At 42.6% G+C, this 21171-nt stretch overlaps 1 protein-coding gene across 1 annotated transcript in view; it reads left to right on the top strand.

Moving 5' to 3' along the window:
- The window catches only part of CPNE4 (copine 4), a gene marked incomplete at its 3' end in the record, with an annotated part of 615561 nt that overhangs the window by 569365 nt on the left and 25025 nt on the right, over positions 1-21171 (top strand). Inside the window, exon 10 of the mRNA XM_079705040.1 lies at positions 1903-1962. Coding sequence (XP_079561166.1) covers positions 1903-1962 — 60 coding nt within the window. The remainder of the gene's footprint in view (positions 1-1902; positions 1963-21171) is intronic.

Here is a 21171-nt window from a genome sequence, read left to right on the forward strand (position 1 = left end):
CTTTTTTTCTGTATTTTATGATGCTTTGACATCTTGGGGCCTTGCATACTGGGGAGGAACTGCCCCTCCCAGGGTTACCTAATTCCTAAAGGTAGCAATCAACTTGCCTGTGAGCCTGTCTTTGACATGCAGACCAATCCATCCAGAGCCTATACCCCCAGCCACCCCCTTTCCTGAACTCTCACACACCAAGCCAATATTCTGCCTGCCCTGTATCACCCCAGAGCCAGGTTTCAGACAATTAGAGACCATCCCTATCACCCAGAGCCTCGCAAGTTACTCAAACTTTTGAATCCTAAACCTGCTTAACTGCTTACCTTGCTTCATGCATTCCTTCCCACAAAAACCATGATAAAGATTTTTGCCTGTGATTTCCCCTCATTCCTCTTGCCTCCTGACTGACCCTAGTGCTTCCCCGTGTGGCCCCCTTGTGTGGCAGGACATGCCTCCTGTCCCCTGGGGAGCTGTGAGTAATAAACTCTTCTTTCAAAGGCAGTTGTCTCTGGTCATCTTACCTACCTGTACAGACCAAATCCTGGTACATTCAGAATAGACCTGTGACCATCTCTGTGCCCATAGCAGCAGGAGAAAAGAAGATCCAGATGAGCCAGGTCAACTGTCCATCTCCGTAAGGTGATTGTGTACATATCTGTTTTGATCTAAGAGTCTGGCACTCAGAGGCCATGGTGATCGAACTCATTTTTTTGGTGTACAGACAGTAATAGGTTATCCCAACTATCAGGCAAAGCATCGCCATAAGGAAGCCAGGAGCAGGCACTATTCTGGGAGCCCAGTAAATATCAGCCCTGAGACAAGTCTGCCAATAGATGTGTGCCACCTGGAGGTGGTGCCTGGAAACACTACCGTGGGGTTTTATGGGTCAGTCTCTGAGAAGCTGCCCTGAGCGTCAAATGGAGTCTGAGAAGTGAGGGTCAAAAATCAGCTAGTAGTTGTCCTGGTAAAAGTATCCAGATTGTGAGCTCAGTGGCTGCAGGTACCATGCCTGTTTCTCACATCCCTGTATCCCTAGCATCCAGTGCATGGTGGGGGCTTAATAAATCCTTGTTGAATAAATAAGTAGATGAATGTCACCAAGACTCAAGCATCAGAATCATAATGAAGCAGAAATTAAGACTAGAAATCAGTAAGGTGTGTGAGAACACAGATGCCAGGGGTTGGGAAAAAAGCAGGGACCCTGCTGACTTCCAGCCTAGATTTTGAAAGGATGGACTGTGCAGTCAAGACCACCATCATTTGAGTTCCACCTCCATCATCTTAGCCTCAGTTTCCTCATCTATAAAATGGGCACAATAATAACAATAGCATCACATTCACAGGCTTGTTCTAAGAATTAAATGAGGTAATGTATGTTAAGTGCTTGGCATACAGTAAGTGCTCAATAAATGTTAATCCTTGTTGCTCATGGCATGGGAGGAATCTCACTAGCTGGCAGCTAACAGTAAAGACCTTCTCAGGTAATTGTGATCTTGAAGCTGCCCATCTTGATTACTGTGGTGTTAGGAATGTTACCAGAACTGGGACTTAGACATGGGCAGCAAGACTGAAGCCAAGTGTGAGACTTCATTCATTTCAAACCAGTGGTGACCCTTGAAAACACAATATTAGTCTCACCCCAGAGGCAGAGGCTGATTAAAATCATGTGTAAACGAAAAGAGAGGGTAGCAGGGGATGGATGGCTGCAGCCCTTACAGGCCCATCTAAGTTCAGCATTACTTTCTTTCTCTCCTTTCATGGAACAAAATCAGCTGACCCATCTTTTTCCCACAGATCTTTCTCTGCTTTTTCCTCTACATCAGCATAACCCCAAAGTCTAGGCCTCTAATCTATAGGTACACAGATCATACTGTTTCTAATACAGTTTCCTCTCTTCCTCCCGTGCAGATCCACAAGATGCATTCTTTCTTGGACTACATCATGGGTGGCTGCCAAATCCAGTTTACAGTGAGTTGTTTCCATATTTGTCCTTGTTCAGGAATAAGGTTGGGGAGTGGTGCTGGGTGTGGGGCACGAGGAAACAAAAGTCTGTTAAGACCCTGGGTCAGCTTTGCTCACGTCTCACCACTGAAATATCATACAGTAACATACAAGGAGGTCATACTTCTGTTTTCCTCCGTGAGTATGGTTTTCAGCGTCATGTCAGGAAATTCCTGCCATTCAACCTCAAGTGGTTCGGGCAACCAGCCTAATGCTTTCCATTCTTTCCATGACTATGTGAGGCAGGAGGCAGTGGGTGGGTTGCCAGGTCCCATCACTGCTTGAAAAGGGTGGGGGAAGTGAGCCACGCTTGCTCATCCCACTGGACAACTGCAGACGTCTTGGTTGTTTTCGTGTGGCCAGACCACCAGCATCCATGTCATGCCCAATGGTCAGTGCCAAGAGTAAACCATCCAAATGGTTCATCGGTCAATGAGAAAGCGAATTCCAAAAGATTGGGGAACCAGTCTCACAAGGTTGAAAAATAGAATGAGTGAGTGGATTGAGGATCATCTCCTACATGGAATCTGTAAGCCCATGGGATTTGCACACTCCTAATACATACTGGAGGGTCGGGGTGGACTGGGTCTTTCTTAAGTGCCTTGGTGGGCCAAGGTTGTGAGTCCATCCTGCCCTGGAACAATTTGCTTTCAGTGGCTTCATACTCAAAATCCTACTAGGTTTAGGCAGACATGACCTGCAGAAAGAGAATACCCAGATGACAAGGAATAAATCTGCTAAAACCTATGGAAAATCAACGTGGATGTAAACAAGAGGAGCCCAATTTGTGCAGCACTTTTTCCTCATCTTGCAAAAGTGTACTCGTGAAACTCAGCCCTGTTTAACTCCCTAGACAGGCTCAGTCATGTGAGGAAGGCAAGGAAATTGATTTGAGCCCAAGAAAGTAGACAGGAGCAATGTATTCCTGAGACTAGGGATAGTGGTACCCAAAGGAGTAGAAGGGGGTTCCCCGAGGGGTTGAGATAAGGCATCTCCCTAGATAGAGGCTTGTCCTCTGCTATAACCTCAGAGGAGTCTATCTATGTCCTGCCTAAGCTCAGGCCATTGTTCATTTGCCCCTGAATACTTACAGGAGTTAATTATAGATTTTGGTCATTTCTTTGAAGTCTAAGTTTCTCTAAAGACACACCCACACAACACCCACCCCTTCCTCCCCCCCCCCCACCATATACACACTGGCATGTTTAGAAGGTAGCAAACATGTGCATTGTGGACACACACCCCTGCCTCCAGCTGTCCGGGGCAAATGGAGGTGGAGGAGCCAGCAGTGTCACAGAGGAGAAAGTGTCCCATGATCTTAGGCAAAGGAATGATGCAGAAAACTATTCATAGATTCTTCAAGGGAAAGCTCTATCAATTTGGGTCTGTTTTAGATTCTATAGAACCCATGCTTTTGAACAACTCTTTATTCAACCTTCAGGGACTTGCTTTGCCCTTGGAGTTGGGCTACAAAGAATTGGCCCCAGGGAAAACTGAAGTTTGACCCCAGAATGTTTCCAGCTCTACACCCTGACTCATGAAGGGGAGGGGAGGGGAGATCGTGTGGCTCACCTGACAGGAGGATTGCTCTCCTGGCTTTGTTTTCCCCTCCTTCTCACTTTTGCTGATGCTCCCCAGCTGGAAGGGACCACCTCAGTGGTTCTCACTACCACTTTCCCAGCCCCAGCTTCCCAGCCATCCAGGGTCCATGGACCGACCTGCGGGAGGTCTGGAGCAAGTCTGGAGTAAGGCATGTGAACAGGGGGAGCATGTGCAGATAAATGCCGAGGAGACCAGACCATCAGCAGTGCCTGCAACAAAGCCCTTCCTCCTGGAGGGCTCCAGGCCGAGGACGCAGGAGAAGGTTGCTAGGTGTTCTACTATGAGCTTTCTATTAAAGAAAACATACCAGCCACCTCATTGTCATGTTCCTCTAAAATTAAGTCAGCTTTCCCATTATTAATTTCTTATTACTCAAGCAGTGCCATCTAATGTAAATGGTAAGCTGTAATACAAACTATTAATAATTAACATGTCTTAATAAATTTGGTATTTATTATATGCTCAATCATTTTATTGAGGCCATCTGGAAAAATGAAGGGAATGTGGCAGAGGGATGAGAAATGAGAAGAGGGCTTCCTGGCGTAGAGACAGGCAGAGCAGAGGGAGGGAGGAACGAGGTTCCGTTGCAGTCACCCCACCCCTGAGCTCTCCAGAGTTGAAATCTCCCACTGGTGCAGAGGATGGCCCGAGATTCCTAAGCAGGCCCCGGAGCTTCATCCAGGATAAGCCTCCATCTCCCTGGAGACAGACCTTCAGGAGCCAGCAGTGGAATACAGTTCTGCATGTTTCCTCCCCTCCTCAGGCTTCTCGGCCCTGCCCCTGTGCCCAGGAGGACTTCCTCTTCGGGTGCATCGGCCGGACTCCCCTGCTCATGGATTTTGGTTGGATTTGACCAATGGTAGGCAGCAGCCAGAGGTCAAACAATAGGAGGATAATGAAGTTGGGGCACTTCTTCCCCACTCTCTACCCACCAGGCTGCTGTTTGGCAGTGACCACGTTCCTCTACAGAAGGACACAGTTCCCTTCAGGTGGCCTGCCCTGCAAACACTACTCTTACTCGGTTCTACTAACTGCCCCTCTTGACCCTTTCTACTCAGCCTCCCTTAATATTTTAGAATTGTCCTTTTATTAAATTCTTCTCAATCATCCTTTTTGAGTGGACCATTTTCTTCCTGTCAAGACTCTGACCAATACACACTACAAACAGTGGTGAGAAGAAAGCTTTTGCACCTTCCACTGACGCCTGGACCTCCTGGTTCCACCTTAAGAATATCAAGAGCAGAGCATCTTTCCCTTCAGGCAGTAGGCTGATATAAGTTGCTCAGAATACTTCTGTTGAATGGTGGTGGATCAAAGTGTAAACCTTCAAGAAGAGATAAGGTTTAGGGAAAAGAAGAAATTGGATAAATAAATGTGATACTATGTTTTTGCTTTACAAAGCACCCCTGTGAACTTAAATATTTATGCATCCATATATTCTGATGATAAATACTGAAAGCTTACATGGGTTAATGTGAATATGCAGGATATATTTAGGGGATTGTTGGGGAAATGGTTTAGATTGAGAATTTGAAGGGCTTTGAATTTTGAGGTAATTAGGTGGATGTGGGAATGTCCAGAAGACTCTTGGGCAGGACTCGGGAGCAATCAGGCACAGGCTTTAGGGAAGTAAATCTGGGAGGGCTTCATGAAAGGGACTCTGAAAGAAGACATTAAAACCCACTGTAGCCGTCCTGGTGATGGGTAGTAAGAGGTAACTAGAGGGGCAGCAGTAGGAAGGGGCACTGTGGAAAGAGGGTCTACTAGCCTTGACTTATGATACAGGAGGAGACAGAAGGCACAGGAGAATGGTGAGTCCAGGATGAATCAAATCTTTTGTGCCTGAAGACTAAGCATGGCAGTCCCATTCACAGAAATATGGAAATCAAGAGGAGCTGCCAGACAACAAGATGAACTTCCTCATGGATGCGGTGGAAGTATTTCAAGTATCCCAATGGAGATAGCATTTATAAGTACGGACCTCAGTTTCAGGAGAGAGGTGGAAACTGCACATACATGTGTCTGGAGGAGATGGCTAAAGAGAAAAATACAGAAAGACAGGGGGCCTGGTGACAGAATATTGTGGAAGATCTGCATTTGTCAGCAGGAGAAAGAGGGGCAAACAGTAAAGAGATGCCAGAGGGGGAGGTCCCAGAGGAGACAGTAACTCAGATGATCAGGAGGAAGTGTTACAGGATCAGGGGCAATAATCTCATATGCTAAAGAGAAGATAGAAGGTGAAGAATGAAAAACGGTGACTGGGCCACGTGATGAGTAGGCACAAATCATCTTCAGAAGAGCAACGTCAGCAGAATGAGACAGGAGACCCAGGAGGTGGGGTGTAACATACGGTGAGGAGGTGAACACAGTGGGTGTAACTACTCGTTCAAGAAGGCCGACAGTGAAGGGAAGACAAGAGGTGGAAAGGAGAGTGGCAACCTGAGGATGAGAAGAGGGGAGTTTTAAGCTATGAAATAAGCAGAGAAGGCCCCGGGGAGGGAAGGACATAAAGGATGCTAAAAAAAAACCCAGTCGATGATTCTTCCTCTTTTTTGGTCACATGGACCATTTGAAATCTGATACAAGATCTATATCCTCTCACTGGAAAGTGCACACACCCAATTCTGCACACCATTTCAGGATGTCAAGGGCACCCCTGAGGACAACCTTTTTTCCTCGTGTGAATCTTTGAGTCGTAAGGACTCCGGGGCAACAGTCGTGTTGTGGTCTTGGAGGACCTGAGCAGAGGTGAAGCAGAGACTTGAGGGAGAGAGATTGGGTTCCATGTGTTTGGCACATGGCACAGCAGCTAAAAGGAAAACCAGATACCAGAATTTCATATACAAAGTACACAACTCCAGACAACATAGACGAGGCCCACTCCATAAGACATTTGAAGAGAAAATGGTAGAATTCAATGTTTCTTTTGAAAGTTATTGCCTTTCCAGATGCAAAAAAATGTTCATTGTAAAATGAATTTTCACAGAGACAGGTTGTAAGCAACACAAATGTCCAACAATAAGGTAATAGCTATATAAATCGCAGTTCCTCATTTAGGTGGACTATGATAAAGCCATTTTAAGTGGTAATTATAATGATTGGTAATAACATGAGGATATGTTTATGTCATAGTGTTAAGTGAAGAAAAAAATAACATAAAGCAAAGCTACCCTGTGATTACAACTATGTTAAATGTTTATATATAATTATATTGTATGTTTTATATATAAATTTAAAAAATATTTTGGATATATATATATTGTATATAACTAAAAAGAAAAAATATGATTTATCAGACTAGCAGAATCCTGAGTCGTCATTTCTTTCTTATTATATTCAGACGGCCCTTTTTATTATCTGTAATTTTTTTTAAATTAAAGAGGGTATTGGGCTTCCCTGGTGGCGCAGTGGTTGGGAATCCACCTGCCAATGCAGGGGACACGGGCTCAAGCCCTGGTCCAGGAAGATCCCACATGCCGAGGAGCAACTGGGCCCGTGCGCCACAACTACTGAGCCTGCACTCTAGAGCCCGCAAGCCATAGTTGCTGAGCCCTCATGCCACAACTGCTGAAGCCCGCGCGCCTGGAGTCTGTGCTCGGCAGCAAGAGAGACCACCGCAATGAGAAGCCCGCACACCGCAAGGAAGAGTAGCCCCTGCTCGCGGCAATTAGAGAAAGCCCACACGCAGCAACAAAGACCAAACACAGCCCAAAATGAATAAATAAATAAATAAATAAATTTTTAAAAATTTAGAGGGTATTGCTTTCCTTTATCTCTGATTTTATAGTCTACATTTTAATAATATAATATGATATAATAAGCTGAATGTGGCTTCTCCCGGATTAACCTTGAAGCCTAAGAAAAGAGCACCTCTTAAAGGTCCTCTCATGTCATCTTTTCTGACCCTAACGCACTTGAGACATCCTATGCCCAAGCTGTGTCTCAGTTTAAGTTTTAAATCCTGATTTATATCCCAGACTAAACACTGACGGATTCTGGCGTAGAACCCTGAGAAATGAGGATGAATCCTGGGATGAAGAGGAGAATGCTTCTCACTTTCCAGGAAATGAACCAGGCAACCTCTGGGGTTTTTCCCATCTGGCCTAGGTTCTTCTTTCTTTGCCTGCTATAGGGTTTTGAGGAAACAGAAAAGCACAATAATTAAACCTATTATTTAAGAAATAGTCCAGACTAAAGAGTATCTCCACCTACAAGTCTTGTTTTATAGGTCCAAATTGTATACAAATCTAAAAAACAAACAAACAAACAAAAACAAAGCTGCCCTATAGCAGGTGATATCACAAAGGTTGCAGAGAGATCAGGCAGCTAACCAGAGATGGGTTCACAGCAGCTTTCCCCAGAAGACACCTGGGAGGTTCTCAAAGGGCGCATGTTTTCACCGTCAGGGAAGGGATATGAGGTCTGGGCTCGTTTCAGGTAAGAAGCTAAAAATGTCCAAGGAAGGATACTCACCTTTAGCGTCCAGCCTTTTCTGGAAGCAGTTCCCCACACTGGGGATTTGGCAGCATGGAGGAAGCGAGGATTTTGCTTTCTTACTTTACAAGGTTTTGCAAAACTGCTCCATGGCTCTGCTTAATGAAGAGCGAGACCTCCTGGGCAGAAGGGGGAACAAAGGAGGCCTGTTCCTGGGCTGCCCGCTGGGAAGATGGGAGCGCACATCGAAACCGCAGGCTTTCCTGAATGCTTCATAGCAGAAGATGAAAACGGCAGCTCTGCAAGCCCGCCACATTAAGGAAGCCAGGAGCCGGGAGCCTCCTCCGCAAACTGGCATTTTTCGGTCATTTTCCTGCTTTTATTTCTCAACTTAATTCCATCTTTCAGAGCCTCCCTGTTGCTTTTTAAAATAAACTTAACCTTTCTCTCTGTTCTCTTTGCACTCATGCTAACTTAAAGAGCGCAGAGAATTCTTGGTAGAAGGCCACCTCCTGAAGACAGAGATTTTATCTCCAGCCTCATCAAGGAGACCAGAAACCATCAGTTGCCAGGAAAAAAAAAATCTTTTAGCTGCCTTGTACCTGAGACTGTCCATTTACTGTCTAGTCAAACGATAAAATATTTTTATGAGCTGTGGGAATTACAGAAAGTAGTAGGTGATAAAGGTCATTGGTTTATTTCCTTTTTCATCAGGTAATTTTTAAGTTCACACCCTTCCCCAGAGTTACATCAGCATCTCCTGAGCTGGAATAGCCTCTGTGGTTGTCACAAACATGGGAGCCATCCCCATGGGAAGAGTGGAAACCCTAGAGGCCTGCCTGCAGAAAAAAAGCAGTTTCCATTGGGCATGTTTGTATGTCCCTACAGGACCACCAGGAACAGGCAGCACAATACCTCCTTCTAACCTTGAAATTCAGGTTGCCCCACTACATAATCTCCTCCATCCCCAAGGAGATCTGGCCGCTCCCTTTCCCTAACTGGCATCCAACTTCACATTCAGTCACCGAATCCTATTTGTTTTCTATGCTTAATATCTTCAATCACAATCCTCTTCTCACCACCATCTCTGCCCCACCCTAGTTTGTTAAGTGTAGGGGAATTATTCCAAGCCTGAGAATGAAGAGTTGATAGAAATGAAAAGATATAGCAGCACTGGGACCAGAGTAAAGAAAGAGAGGCACCTAGGATGCAGAATTTAAGGAGGCATCACTCTCAGATCAGGCAAGTGTAGGGTCAGCTCAGATGAGTGCCTTCCTGAGCTTATGCCCTAGTCACCTCTCTTATTTTACCCTAATCCTAGCCCTATTATTTTTTTTTTTAATTTTAGTATAGATTGTTGCCAAAATCTGTTAAGCTCATCCAGATGTTACGTCCACTTCTCCCCATACTACAGGTACTCATCCAGGTGATACACCTGGGCTCAGATGCTGCCACTTGGTGCCTGCATGCTTGGAGGATCTTGCCTATGCCTGGGAAGATAAGATGTTCAATTATGTTTCTTGAGTTGCCATTTTTCTTTATGGAGTTTTTTCCCTCTGTTCTTTATATTATCTGATTTCATTCTCTGGTTTTACATCAAGACACCAGCGTATTTTTTGTCATCACAGGATACCCTTGACAATCAGGTAATCAACACATGGTACAGGTTGTCAGTTGCAGTATTAAGAAACACAGGTAGGGCTTCCCTGGTGGCGCAGTGGTTGAAAGTCTGCCTCCCGATGCAGGGGAGACAGGTTCGTGCCCCGGTCCGGGAGGATCCCACATGCCGCGGAGCAGCTGGGCCCGTGAGCCATGGCCGCTGGGCCTGCGCGTCCAGAGCCTGTGCTCTACAACGGGATAGGCCACAACAGTGAAAGGCCCGCATACCGCAAAAAAAAAAAGAAAAAAAAAGAAACATAGGTAGATTGGGATGCTCCATGAAGAGGGGCATCATAAACACAAGTGAGGGGAGCCACAGGTACTCATTATTAATAATAAAATATCAAACCTGCCAGTGATTTGCAATACTTGCAATGATATTAATAAATCAGAGCAGAATCAAGGTTGTCTCCATAATAACATCCTTGCATCCTCTAGAATTTTCTACAGCTCTAAAGTGCTTTCCTCAGTAGAAGAGAAAGAGGTGGCTTTACTTCTAGCCTTCCCAGCACTATTTTTACCTTCTAAACACTATGTACACATGTGAGGTTCCATGGTCTCTTAAGTGTGTTTCATCAGGACAAAAAGACAGAGAATGGTGAGTGTGTTGGAGCTTAGTACATCCAAGAGTCCCTGAGATGTTTGATTTCTCCAAACACTGTCTCTCAGGTACCTCTCGAGTGTCCTCCTTGGAGAAGTTTTCCAGGGATTGTCTGCATGTATCTGGACCTCTGTCTGGTTGGGGCCCCATGGGTGAGACCTGGAATGCTTTACACCTCCTTCTTGTTCACAAAATGCATGTAGGCTCCCCAACACCACTCCTGCTGCTTCAACTAGCTTTTCACCACAGTTCGTGTTGTCTTCCTCTCTTTTCTTCAGTGGCTTGGGTTTCACCTTCAGGATGAAATCTATCTCAGAAGATACTGGATTTCACTGGTCCTTTTAGGTCACCCCCAGTTGTCCTCAGTAACCCATTCTCCCACTGTTTTTTTTTTTCTTTTTAAATTTTTTTTTAATGTTTTTAGTGAAGTGTAGTTGATTTGCAATGTTGTATTAATTTTTGCTGTATAGCAGAGTGATTCAGTTATACATACTTTCTTTTTCGTATTTTTTTCCATTATGGTTTATCACAGGATATTGAATATAGTTCCCTGTGCTCTACAGTAGGACTTTGTTGTTTATCCATTCTGTTTTTTTATTTTATTGAAGTATACTTGATTATACTGTATGATATCACTTATATGTGGAATCTAAAATACGATACAAATCAACATATCTGCAAAACAAAAACTCACAGACATAGGTGGGGGGGTAAGGGAGGGGAGGAATGGGAGTCTGGGATTAGCAGAGGCAAACTATTATTATATATAGAATGGATAAATAACAAGGTCCTACTGTATAGCACAGAGAACTATATTTTCAATATCCTGTGACAAACCATAATGGAAAATATATGAAAAAATATATATATGTATAACTGAGTCGCTTTGCTGTACAGAAGAAATTAACTCCCACTGTTCTTCATACACGCACACACACACACACATATACACACACTTTAGTTGCCGTTTTCCTACCTTTTACAGTTGCTTTGGTCATAAAGTGTTGTTCATTCAAGGTATTTCTTCTCTTCTACATTGCCTCCTGGTTAATATCCCTACCTCCAGGCCAAACCTCCTCATCCTTCGTAAGAATAAAACATGCCCACGAGATGTCTGCACGTGCGGGTCACAGACTTACTCATTCTCTTGGGTATATAATGATATGATGAAGGAGCAGAGTCTTTGGGTTTAAACCCAGCTCCATCCCCCATGACTTTGTGACCTTCATCACCTTTAGGCATCAGATTCATCAATAAAAAGGAATAATAATCTCTACCTCCCAGAGTTTTTTTGAGAATGAAATAACACAATGCCTGTAAAGCTGCCAGTGTAGGTGTCTGACACATAGTAGGGTTTCAACAGAGGTTACCCCTCCCTTCTTCCCTTTGTTGTCCAAAGTAAGGGCATCTAAGCGTTGGGGGAATACTCATATGACCTTTTCTTTTGAAACACTTAGTATTATATTAGTGTTTTAACAGTTTGTACTCCCTTATTGAAAACATCTGGAGGTTCTGAAAATAGAATTTGAATCCTGCTTAAATTTATTTTCAACATAGTCCTGTGGAGGGGTGAGGAAGAAAAGGGGAAAATTCAGTGATGAAAGAATAACTTTATAAAGGAAAATGAGAGAGGTTTTTAGTGAATTACTGTTAGTCAATGCTTTTTCTCTTCTAGTTACTTTGATTTGATTGCAGGCTTACAATATAAGATGAGGTGACATTTTTTTCCATCAGTGTTACTCTGAGTCTGGTCTTTCAGAAGCAGACACAGAGCACATAGCCCCTTTCCTCTGTCCTTCCAGAACTGACATCCCACCTTAAATCCAATGAGATATTCCAGTGGTTTGTTATAATGCAATTTTGCCAAATGTTATGCAAATAGCATTTGTCTTTCACAAGATCATAAGAGAAAATAGAGCCTTTCTATCATCAGTCAGCCAGTGAATGGATTCTGCTGAGCTGGATGCACCATGAACATTCCTTTATTTCCCTACAACTCCTTTCATTTTAATCCCTCTCTCCCCACTCTCCACCTCCAAGATTTAGCATTTCTTTGGAGAGGTGTTTGCTAGGTTAACTTTCATTGAATTGGTGATGATATTAGAAATCAGAAATCAGATATTAGAAATCAGAACACCTTCCCGTTTTAGCACCACCCCAGGTTAAAGTATTTTTTTGTTGTTGTTGTTAAGAAGTGTCCTGTGTGGGACTTCCCTGGTGGTCCAGTGGTTAAGAATCCACCTTCCAATGCAGGGGATACAGGTTCCATCCCTGATGGGGAACTAAGATCCCACATGCCTCTGGGCAACCAAGCCTGCGCACCACAACTACTAGCTCACGCGGTCTGGAGCCCACACGCCACAACTAGAGAGAAGCCCATGCACTGCAATGAAGACCCAACACAGCCAAAATTAAAAAAACAAAAAATGTCCTGTGAGTCAACTTTTATTTAGATGATGATGATGATGTAGGGTGTCAGAAAAAACTTAAGTTCAAAGATAATGCCAACTAGGTAGCCAGACAGAGGTTTCTCTTCTCCACTTGCCACTGACAATGCTGTAGACTTCAGGCATCTTCTCTGTTGTGGGTGGGAGTTTTTACATGAATGAGCCTTACACAGAGCTGCTTCTGGCAGAAATTTTATTATAACCACTTCAGCATCTCTCTCTGCAACTGGTCACTCATGAAAATAACAGTGGCTTTGTTATACAGACCACATCTTTAACACAGAATTTAGTTTTGAGGGAGTTTAGCTAGGCCTCAGAGATGGAATCATCCTGCCCAGAGAGCACTAAGGACTCTTTTTAGTGAATTACAATATTCCACCCTTACACTTGCTGTCTGGTGACGTCATGGATCAGATGCTGGGTTTTCTGACCTGAACTTTAATCTCAAGTTCCGTTTTGGACAAGGAGAAGAGAGGGCATAGGGGAGAGGGAGGTTGAAGACTGTAGAAATGGCCTCAACCAAATTAATAACTAGTTTTTTTACTGAAGTATAATTGATTCACAATGTTGTGTTAATTTCTGCTGTACAGCAAAGTGACTGAGTTATACATATATATACATTATTTTTTATATTCTTTTCCATTATGATTTATCACAAGATATTAAATATAGTTCCCTGTGCTATACAGTAGGACCTTGTTGTTGATCCATCCTATAAATAATAGTTTACATCTGCTAATCCCAAACTCCCACTCCATCCCTCCCCAATACCCCTTCACCCTTGGCAACCACAGGTCTGTTCTCTATGTGCAACCACAGGTCTGTTCTCTATGTCTGTGAGTCTGTTTCGTAGATAAGTTCATTTGTGTCATATTTTAGATTCCACATGTAAGTGATATCCTATGGTATTTGTGTTTCTCTTTCTGACTTACTTCACTTAGTATGATCATCTCTAGTTGCATCCATGTTGCTGCAAATGGCATTATTTCATTCATTTTTATGGCTGAATAGTATTCCATTGTATAAATGTACCACATCTTCTTTATTTTTTTTTTTTTTTTTTATGACCTACTTTACAGTTTGCAAAGGGTTGGCAGCTGGCAGCCTCCCTTAGCTACTGCCAAGGCTTTGGATCATTCCAGCTACAGTGAAGCACTTTTTTTTTTTTTTTTTTTTTCGTGTGGCAACTGCAGGATTCAAAGATTCTGTACTCCATGAATTCTCATATTTTCTTTCAGAGACACTGAGAAAATACATATTTTAATACTGCCCTTTACATTTGCTGGGGAGATAAGGTTAATATCAATTCAAGTTTTAAATACTCCGAGTCTACAAGAGTATTTTCCCTGGTACTAATGTTTTTGTATCTTTCCTTATACTTTGTTCATATGCTTCCTATTTTTCTTTTTTTTTTTCTATTTTTTTTTTATTTTTTTTATTTTTTTTATTAGTTTCTGCTTTATAACAAAGTGAATCAGTCATACATATACATCTGTTCCCACATCCCCTCCCTCATGCATCTCCCTCCCTCCCACCCTCCCCATCCCACCCCTCCAGGCGGTCACAAAGCACCGAGCTGATCTCCCTGTGCTCTGCGGCTGCTTCCCACTATCTATCTACCTTACGTTTGGTAGTGTATATATGTCCATGCCTCTCTTTCCCTTTGTCACAGCTTACCCTTCACCCTCCCCATATCCTCAAGTCCGTTCTCAAGTAGGTCTGTGTCTTTATTCCCGTTTTACCCCTAGGTTCTTCATGACATTTTTTTTTTTTTAATTCCATATATATGTGTTAGCATACGGTATTTGTCTTTCTCTTTCTGACTTACTTCACTCTGTATGACAGACTCTAGGTCTATCCACCTCATTACAAATAGCTCAGTTTCGTTTCTTTTTATGGCTGAGTAATATTCCATTGTATATATGTGCCACATCTTCTTTATCCATTCATCCGATGATGGACACTTAGGTTGTTTCCAGCTCCGGGCTATTGTGAATAGAGCTGCAATGAACATTTTGGTACATGTCTCTTTTTGAATTATGGTTTTCTCAGGGTATATGCCTAGTAGTGGGATTTCTGGGTCATATGGTAGTTCTATTTGTAGTTTTTTAAGGAACCTCCATACTGTTCTCCATAGTGGCTGTACCAATTCACATTCCCACCAGCAGTGCAAGAGTGTTCCCTTTTCTCCACACCCTCTCCAGCATTTATTGTTTCTAGATTTCTTGATGATGGCCATTCTGACTGGTGTGAGATGATATCTCATTGTAGTTTTGATTTGCATTTCTCTAATGATTAATGATGTTGAGCATTCTTTCATGTGTTTGTTGGCAGTCTGTATATCTTCTTTGGAGAAATGCCTATTTAAGTCTTCTGCCCATTTTTGGATTGGGTTGTTTGTTTTTTTGCTATTGAGCTGCATGAGCTGTTTATAAATTTTGGAGATTAATCCTTTGTCAGTTGCTTCATTTGCAAATATTTTCTCCCATTCTGAGGGTTGTCTTTTGGTCTTGTTTATGGTTTCCTTTGCTGTGCAAAAGCTTTGAAGTTTCATTAGGTCCCATTTGTTTATCTTTGTTTTTAGTTCCATTTCTCTAGGAGGTGGGTCCAAAAGGATCTTGCTGTGATTTATGTCATAGAGTGTTCTACCTATGTTTTCCTCTAAGAGTTTGATAGTTTCTGGCCTTACATTTAGGTCTTTAATCCATTTTGAGCTTATTTTTGTGTATGGTGTTAGGGAATGATCTAATCTCATACTTTTACATGTCCCTGTCCAGTTTTCCCAGCACCACTTATTGAAGAGGCTGTCCTTTCTCCACTGTACATTCCTGCCTCCTTTATCAAAGATAAGTTGGCCATATGTGCGTGGGTTTATCTCTGGGCTTTCTATCCTGATCCACTGATCTATCTTTCTGTTTTTATGCCAGTACCACACTGTCTTAATTACTGTAGCTTTGTAGTATAGTCTGAAGTCAGGCAGCCTGATTCCTCCAGCTCCGTTTTTCGTTCTCAAGATTGCTTTGGCTATTCGGGGTCTTTTGTTTTTCCAAACAAATTTTGAAATTTTTTGTTCTACTTCTGTGAAAAATGCCATTGGTAGTTTGATAGGGATTGCATTGAATCTGTAGATCGCTTTGGGTAGTAGAGTCATTTTCACAATATTGATTCTTCCAATCCAGGAGCATGGTATATCTCTCCATCTATTTATATCATCTTTAATTTCTTTCATCAGTGTCTTATAATTTTCTGCATACAGGTCTTTTGTCTCCTTAGGTAGGTTTATTCCTAGATATTTTATTCTTTTTGTTGCAATGGTAAATGGGAGTGTTTTCTTGATTTCATTTTCAGATTTTTCATCAGTAGTGTACAGGAATGCCAGAGATTTCTGTGCATTAATTTTGTATCCTGCTACTTTACCAAATTCATTGATTAGCTCTAGTAGTTTTTCGGTAGCATCTTTAGGATTCTCTATGTATAGTATCATGTCATCTGCAAACAGTGACAGCTTTACTTCTTCTTTTCCAATTTGGATTCCTTTTATTTCCTTTTCTTCTCTGATTGCTGTGGCTAAAACTTCCAAAACTAGGTTGAATAAGAGTGGTGAGAGTGGGCAGCCTTGTCTTGTTCCTGATCTTAGTGGAAATGGTTTCAGTTTTTCACCATTGAGGACAATGTTGGCTGTGGGTTTGTCATATATGGCCTTTATTATGTTGAGGAAAGTTCCCTCTATGCCTACTTTCTGCAGGGTTTTTATCACAAATGGGTGTTGAATTTTGTCGAAAGCTTTCTCTGCCTCTATTGAGATGATCATATGGTTTTTCTCCTTCAACTTGTTAATATGGTGTATCACATTGATTGATTTGCGTATATTGAAGAATCCTTGCATTCCTGGAATAAACCCCACTTGATCATGGTGTATGATCCTTTTAATGTGCTGTTGGATTCTGTTTGCTAGTATTTTGTTGAGGATTTTTGCATCTATGTTCATCAGTGATATTGGCCTGTAGTTTTCTTTCTTTGTGACATCCTTGCCTGGTTTTGGTATCAAGGTGATGGTGGCCTCGTAGAATGAGTTTGGGAGTGTTCCTTCCTCTGATATTGTTTGGAAGAGTTTGAGAAGGATGGGTGTTAGCTCTTCTCTAAATGTTTGATAGAATTCGCCTGTGAAGCCATCTGGTCCTGGGCTTTTGTTTGATGGAAGATTTTTAATCACAGTTTCAATTTCAGTGCTTGTGATTGGTCTATTCATATTTTCTATTTCTTCCTGAGTCAGTCTTGGTAGGTTGTGCATTTCTAAGAATTTGTCCATTTCTTCCAGGTTGTCCATTTTATTGGCATAGAGTTGCTTATAGTAATCTCTCATGATCTTTTGTATTTCTGCAGTGTCAGTTGTTACTTCTCCTTTTTCATTTCTAATTCTACTGATTTGAGTCTTCTCCCTTCTTTTCTTGATGAGTCTGGCTAATGGTTTGTCAATTTTGTTTATCTTCTCAAAGAACCAGCTTTTAGTTTGGTTGATCTTTGCTATCGTTTCCTTCATTTCTTTTTCATTTATTTCTGATCTGATCTTTATGATTTCTTTCCTTCTGCTAACTTTGGGGCTTTTTTGTTCTTCTTTCTCTAATTGCTTTAGGTGCAGGGTCAGGTTGTTTACTCGAAATGTTTCCTGTTTCTTAAAGTGGGATTGTATTGCTATAAACTTCCCCCTTAGAACTGCTTTTGCTGCGTCCCATGGGTTTTGGGTCGTCGTGTCTCCATTGTCATTTGTTTGTAAGTATTTCTTAATTTCCTCTTTGATTTCTTCAGTGATCACTTCATTATTGAGTAGTGTATTGTTTAGCCTCCATGTGTTTGTATTTTTTACAGATCTTTTCCTGTAATTGATGTCTAGTCTCATAGCATTGTGGTCGGAAAAGATACTTGATACAATTTCAATTTTCTTAAATTTACCAAGGCTTGATTTGTGACCCAAGATATGATCTATCCTGGAGAATGTTCCATGAGCACTTGAGAAAAATGTGTATTCTGTTGTTTTTGGGTGGAATGTCCTATAAATATCAATTAAGTCCATCTTGTTTAATGTATCATTTAAAGCTTGTGTTTCCTTATTTATTTTCATTTTGGATGATCTGTCCATTGGTGAAAGTGGGGTGTTAAAGTCCCCTACTATGATTGTGTTACTGTCGATTTCCCCTTTTATGGCTGTTAGTATTTGCCTTATGTATTGAGGTGCTCCTATGTTGGGTGCATAAATATTTACAATTGTTATATCTTCTTCTTGGATCGATCCCTTTATCGTTATGTAGTGTCCTTCTTTGTCTCTTCTAATAGTCTTTATTTTAAAGTCTATTTTGTCTGATATAAGAATTGCTACTCCAGCTTTCTTTTGATTTCCATTTGCATGGAATATCTTTTTCCATCCCCTTACTTTCAATCTGTATGTGTCTCTAGGTCTGAAGTGGGTCTCTTGTAGACAGCATATATATGGGTCTTGTTTTTGTATCCATTCAGCCACTCTGTGTCTTTTGGTGGGAGCATTTAGTCCATTTACATTTAAGGTAATTATTGATATGTATGTTCCTATTCCCATTTCCTTAATGGCTTTGGGTTTGTTATTGTAGGTATAGTCCTTCTGTTGTGTTTCTTGCCTAGAGAAGTTCCTTTAGCATTTGTTGTAAAGCTGGTTTGGTGGTGCTGAACTCTCTCAGCTTTTGCTTGTCTGTAAAGGTTTTAATTTCTCCATCAAATCTGAATGAGATCCTTGCTGGGTAGAGTAATCTTGGTTGCAGGTTTCTCTCCTTCATCACTTTAATTATGTCCTGCCACTCCCTTCTGGCTTGTAGAGTTTCTGCTGAGAGATCAGCTGTTAACCTGATGGGGATTCCCTTGTGTGTTATTTGTTGTTTTTCCCTTGCTGCTTTTAATATGATTTCTTTGTGTTTAATTTTTGACAGTTTGATTAATATGTGTCTTGGCGTATTTCTTCTTGGATTTATTCTGTATGGGACTCTCTGTGCCTCCTGGACTTGATTAACTATTTCCTTTCCCATATTAGGGAAGTTTTCAACTATAATCTCTTCAAATATTTTCTCAGTCCCTTTCTTTTTCTCTTCTTCTTCTGGAACCCCTATAATTCGAATGTTGGTGCGTTTAATGTTGTCCCAGAGGTCTCTGAGACTGTCCTCTGTTCTTTTCATTCTTTTTTCTTTATTTTTCTCTGCATCAGTTATTTCCACTATTTTATCTTCCACCTCACTTATCCGTTCTTCTGCCTCAGTTATTCTGCTATTGATCCCATCTAGAGTATTTTTCATTTCATTTATTGTGTTTTTAATCGATGCTTGATTCATCTTTAGTTCTTCTAGGTCCTTGTTAACTGTTTCTTGCATATTGTCTATTCTATTTCCAAGATTTTGGATCTGGGAAATAGAATCTTGGATCAGCTTTACTATCATTATTCTGAATTCTTTTTCAGGTAGACTGCCTATTACCTCTTCATTTGTTAGGTCTGGTAGGTTTTTATCTTGCTCCTTCACCTGCTGTGTGTTTTTCTGCTTTCTCATTTTGCTTATGTTACTGTGTTTGGGGTCTCCTTTTTGCAGGCTGCAGATTCGTAGTTCCCGTTGTTTTTGGTGTCTGTCCCCCGTGGCTAAGGTTGTTTCAGTAGGTTGTGTAGGCTTCCTGGTGGGGGGGACTAATGCCTGTGTTCTGGTGGTTGAAGCTCGATCTTGTCTTTCTGGTGGACAGGTCCACGTCTGGTGGTGTGTTTTGGGGTGCCTGTGGCCTTATTATGTTTTTAGGTATCCTCTCTGCTAATGGGTGGGGTTGTGTTCCTGCCTTGCTAGTTGCTTGGCATAGGGTGACCAGCACTGTAGCTTGCTGGTCGTTGACTGAAGCTGGGTGCTGGTGTTGAGATGGAGATCCCTGGGAGATTTTCGCTGCTTGATATTATGTGGAGCTGGGAGGTCTCTTGTGGACCCGTGTCCTGAAGTTGGCTCTCCCACTTCAGAGGCACAGCACTAACTCCTGGCTGCAGCACCAAGAGCCTTTCATCCACCCGGCTCAGAATAACAGTGAGAAAAAGTAGAAAGAAATAATTAGTAGAAGAAAGAAAGAGAGATTGAAAGAAAGGAAGAAGGGAAGTAAGGAAGGAAGGAAGGAAGAAAGAAAGAAAGGAGGGAGGGAGGAAGGATTGAAAGAAAGGAAAGAAAGGAGGGAGGGAGGGAGGAATGAAAGCAAAAGGAAGAGTGAATGGAAGAAGAGAGGGAGGGAGGGAGGAAGGAAAGAAAGAAAGAAAGACAGGAGGGAGGGAGGGAGGGAGGAAGGAAAGAAAAAGGAAGTGGAAAGAAGAAGGGTGGGAGGGAGGGAGGGATGGAGGAAAGAAAAAGAAAGAAGGAAAGGAGGAGCGGAGGGAGGGAGGGAGGAAGGGAAGGGAGGAAAAAAAGAAAGAGCAGGTAAAGTAAAATAGAATAAAGTATGAAATATAGTAGCGTTATTAAGATTAAAAAGTAATTATTGAAAAAAAACACGGACCGAAAGAACCCTGGGACATATGGTGGAAGCAAAGCTATACAGAGAGAATCTTACACAGAAGATTACACATACACATTCACAAAAAGAGAGCAGGGGAAAAAATCAAAAATCTTGCTCTCCAAGTCCACCTCCTCGATTTGGGATAATTCGTTGTAAAAAGAGGAAAAGGGCGAAAAGTCTGAAATCTTGCTAAGTCCACCTCCTTAATTTGAGATAATTCGTTGTAAAAAGAGGGAAAAAAAGGGGGGGGAAGTCTTAAATCTTGTCCTCAAGGTCCACTTCCTCAATTTGGGATGATTCGCTGTCCATTCATGCACTCCACAGACGCAGGGCACATCAAATGGACCGTGGAGCTTTAATCCGCTGCCTCGGAGGCTGCACAGAGAGATTTCCCTGTCTCTGCTCTCACAGCTCCCGGGTCTCAGCCTTGGACCTGGCCCCGCCTCTGCGCGTAGGTCGCCGGAGGGCGTCCGTTCTTCGCTCAGACAGGACGGGTTTAAAGGAGCCGCTGATTCGGGGGCTCTGGCTCACTCAGGCAGAGGGGAGGGAGGGGAATGCCCTCTCCTCGCGCTCCAGGCAACAAAAGGGAAAAAAGTCTCTTGCCTCTCCGGTAGCTCCAGACCGTTTCCCCGGACTCCCTCCGGGCTAGCACTAACCCCTTCAGGGTCTCTTCCTGCCGCCAGCCCCAGACCTCTCCCTGCGCTCCGACTGAAAGCCGATACCCGAGCCTCAGCTCCCAGCCCCGCCCGCCCTAGCGGCCGAGCAGACAAGTCTCTCGGGCTGGTGTGTGCCTGAGGGCACCGATCCTCTGTGCCAAAATCTCTCTGCTTTGCCCTCCACACCCCTGTTGCTGTGCTCTCCTCCGCTACTCCGAAGCTTTCCCCCTCCGCCACCTGCAGT

The sequence above is a fragment of the Hyperoodon ampullatus genome (genome assembly GCF_949752795.1).
Source record: "Hyperoodon ampullatus genome assembly, chromosome: 5".
Taxonomy (NCBI): Eukaryota; Metazoa; Chordata; class Mammalia; order Artiodactyla; family Ziphiidae; genus Hyperoodon; species Hyperoodon ampullatus.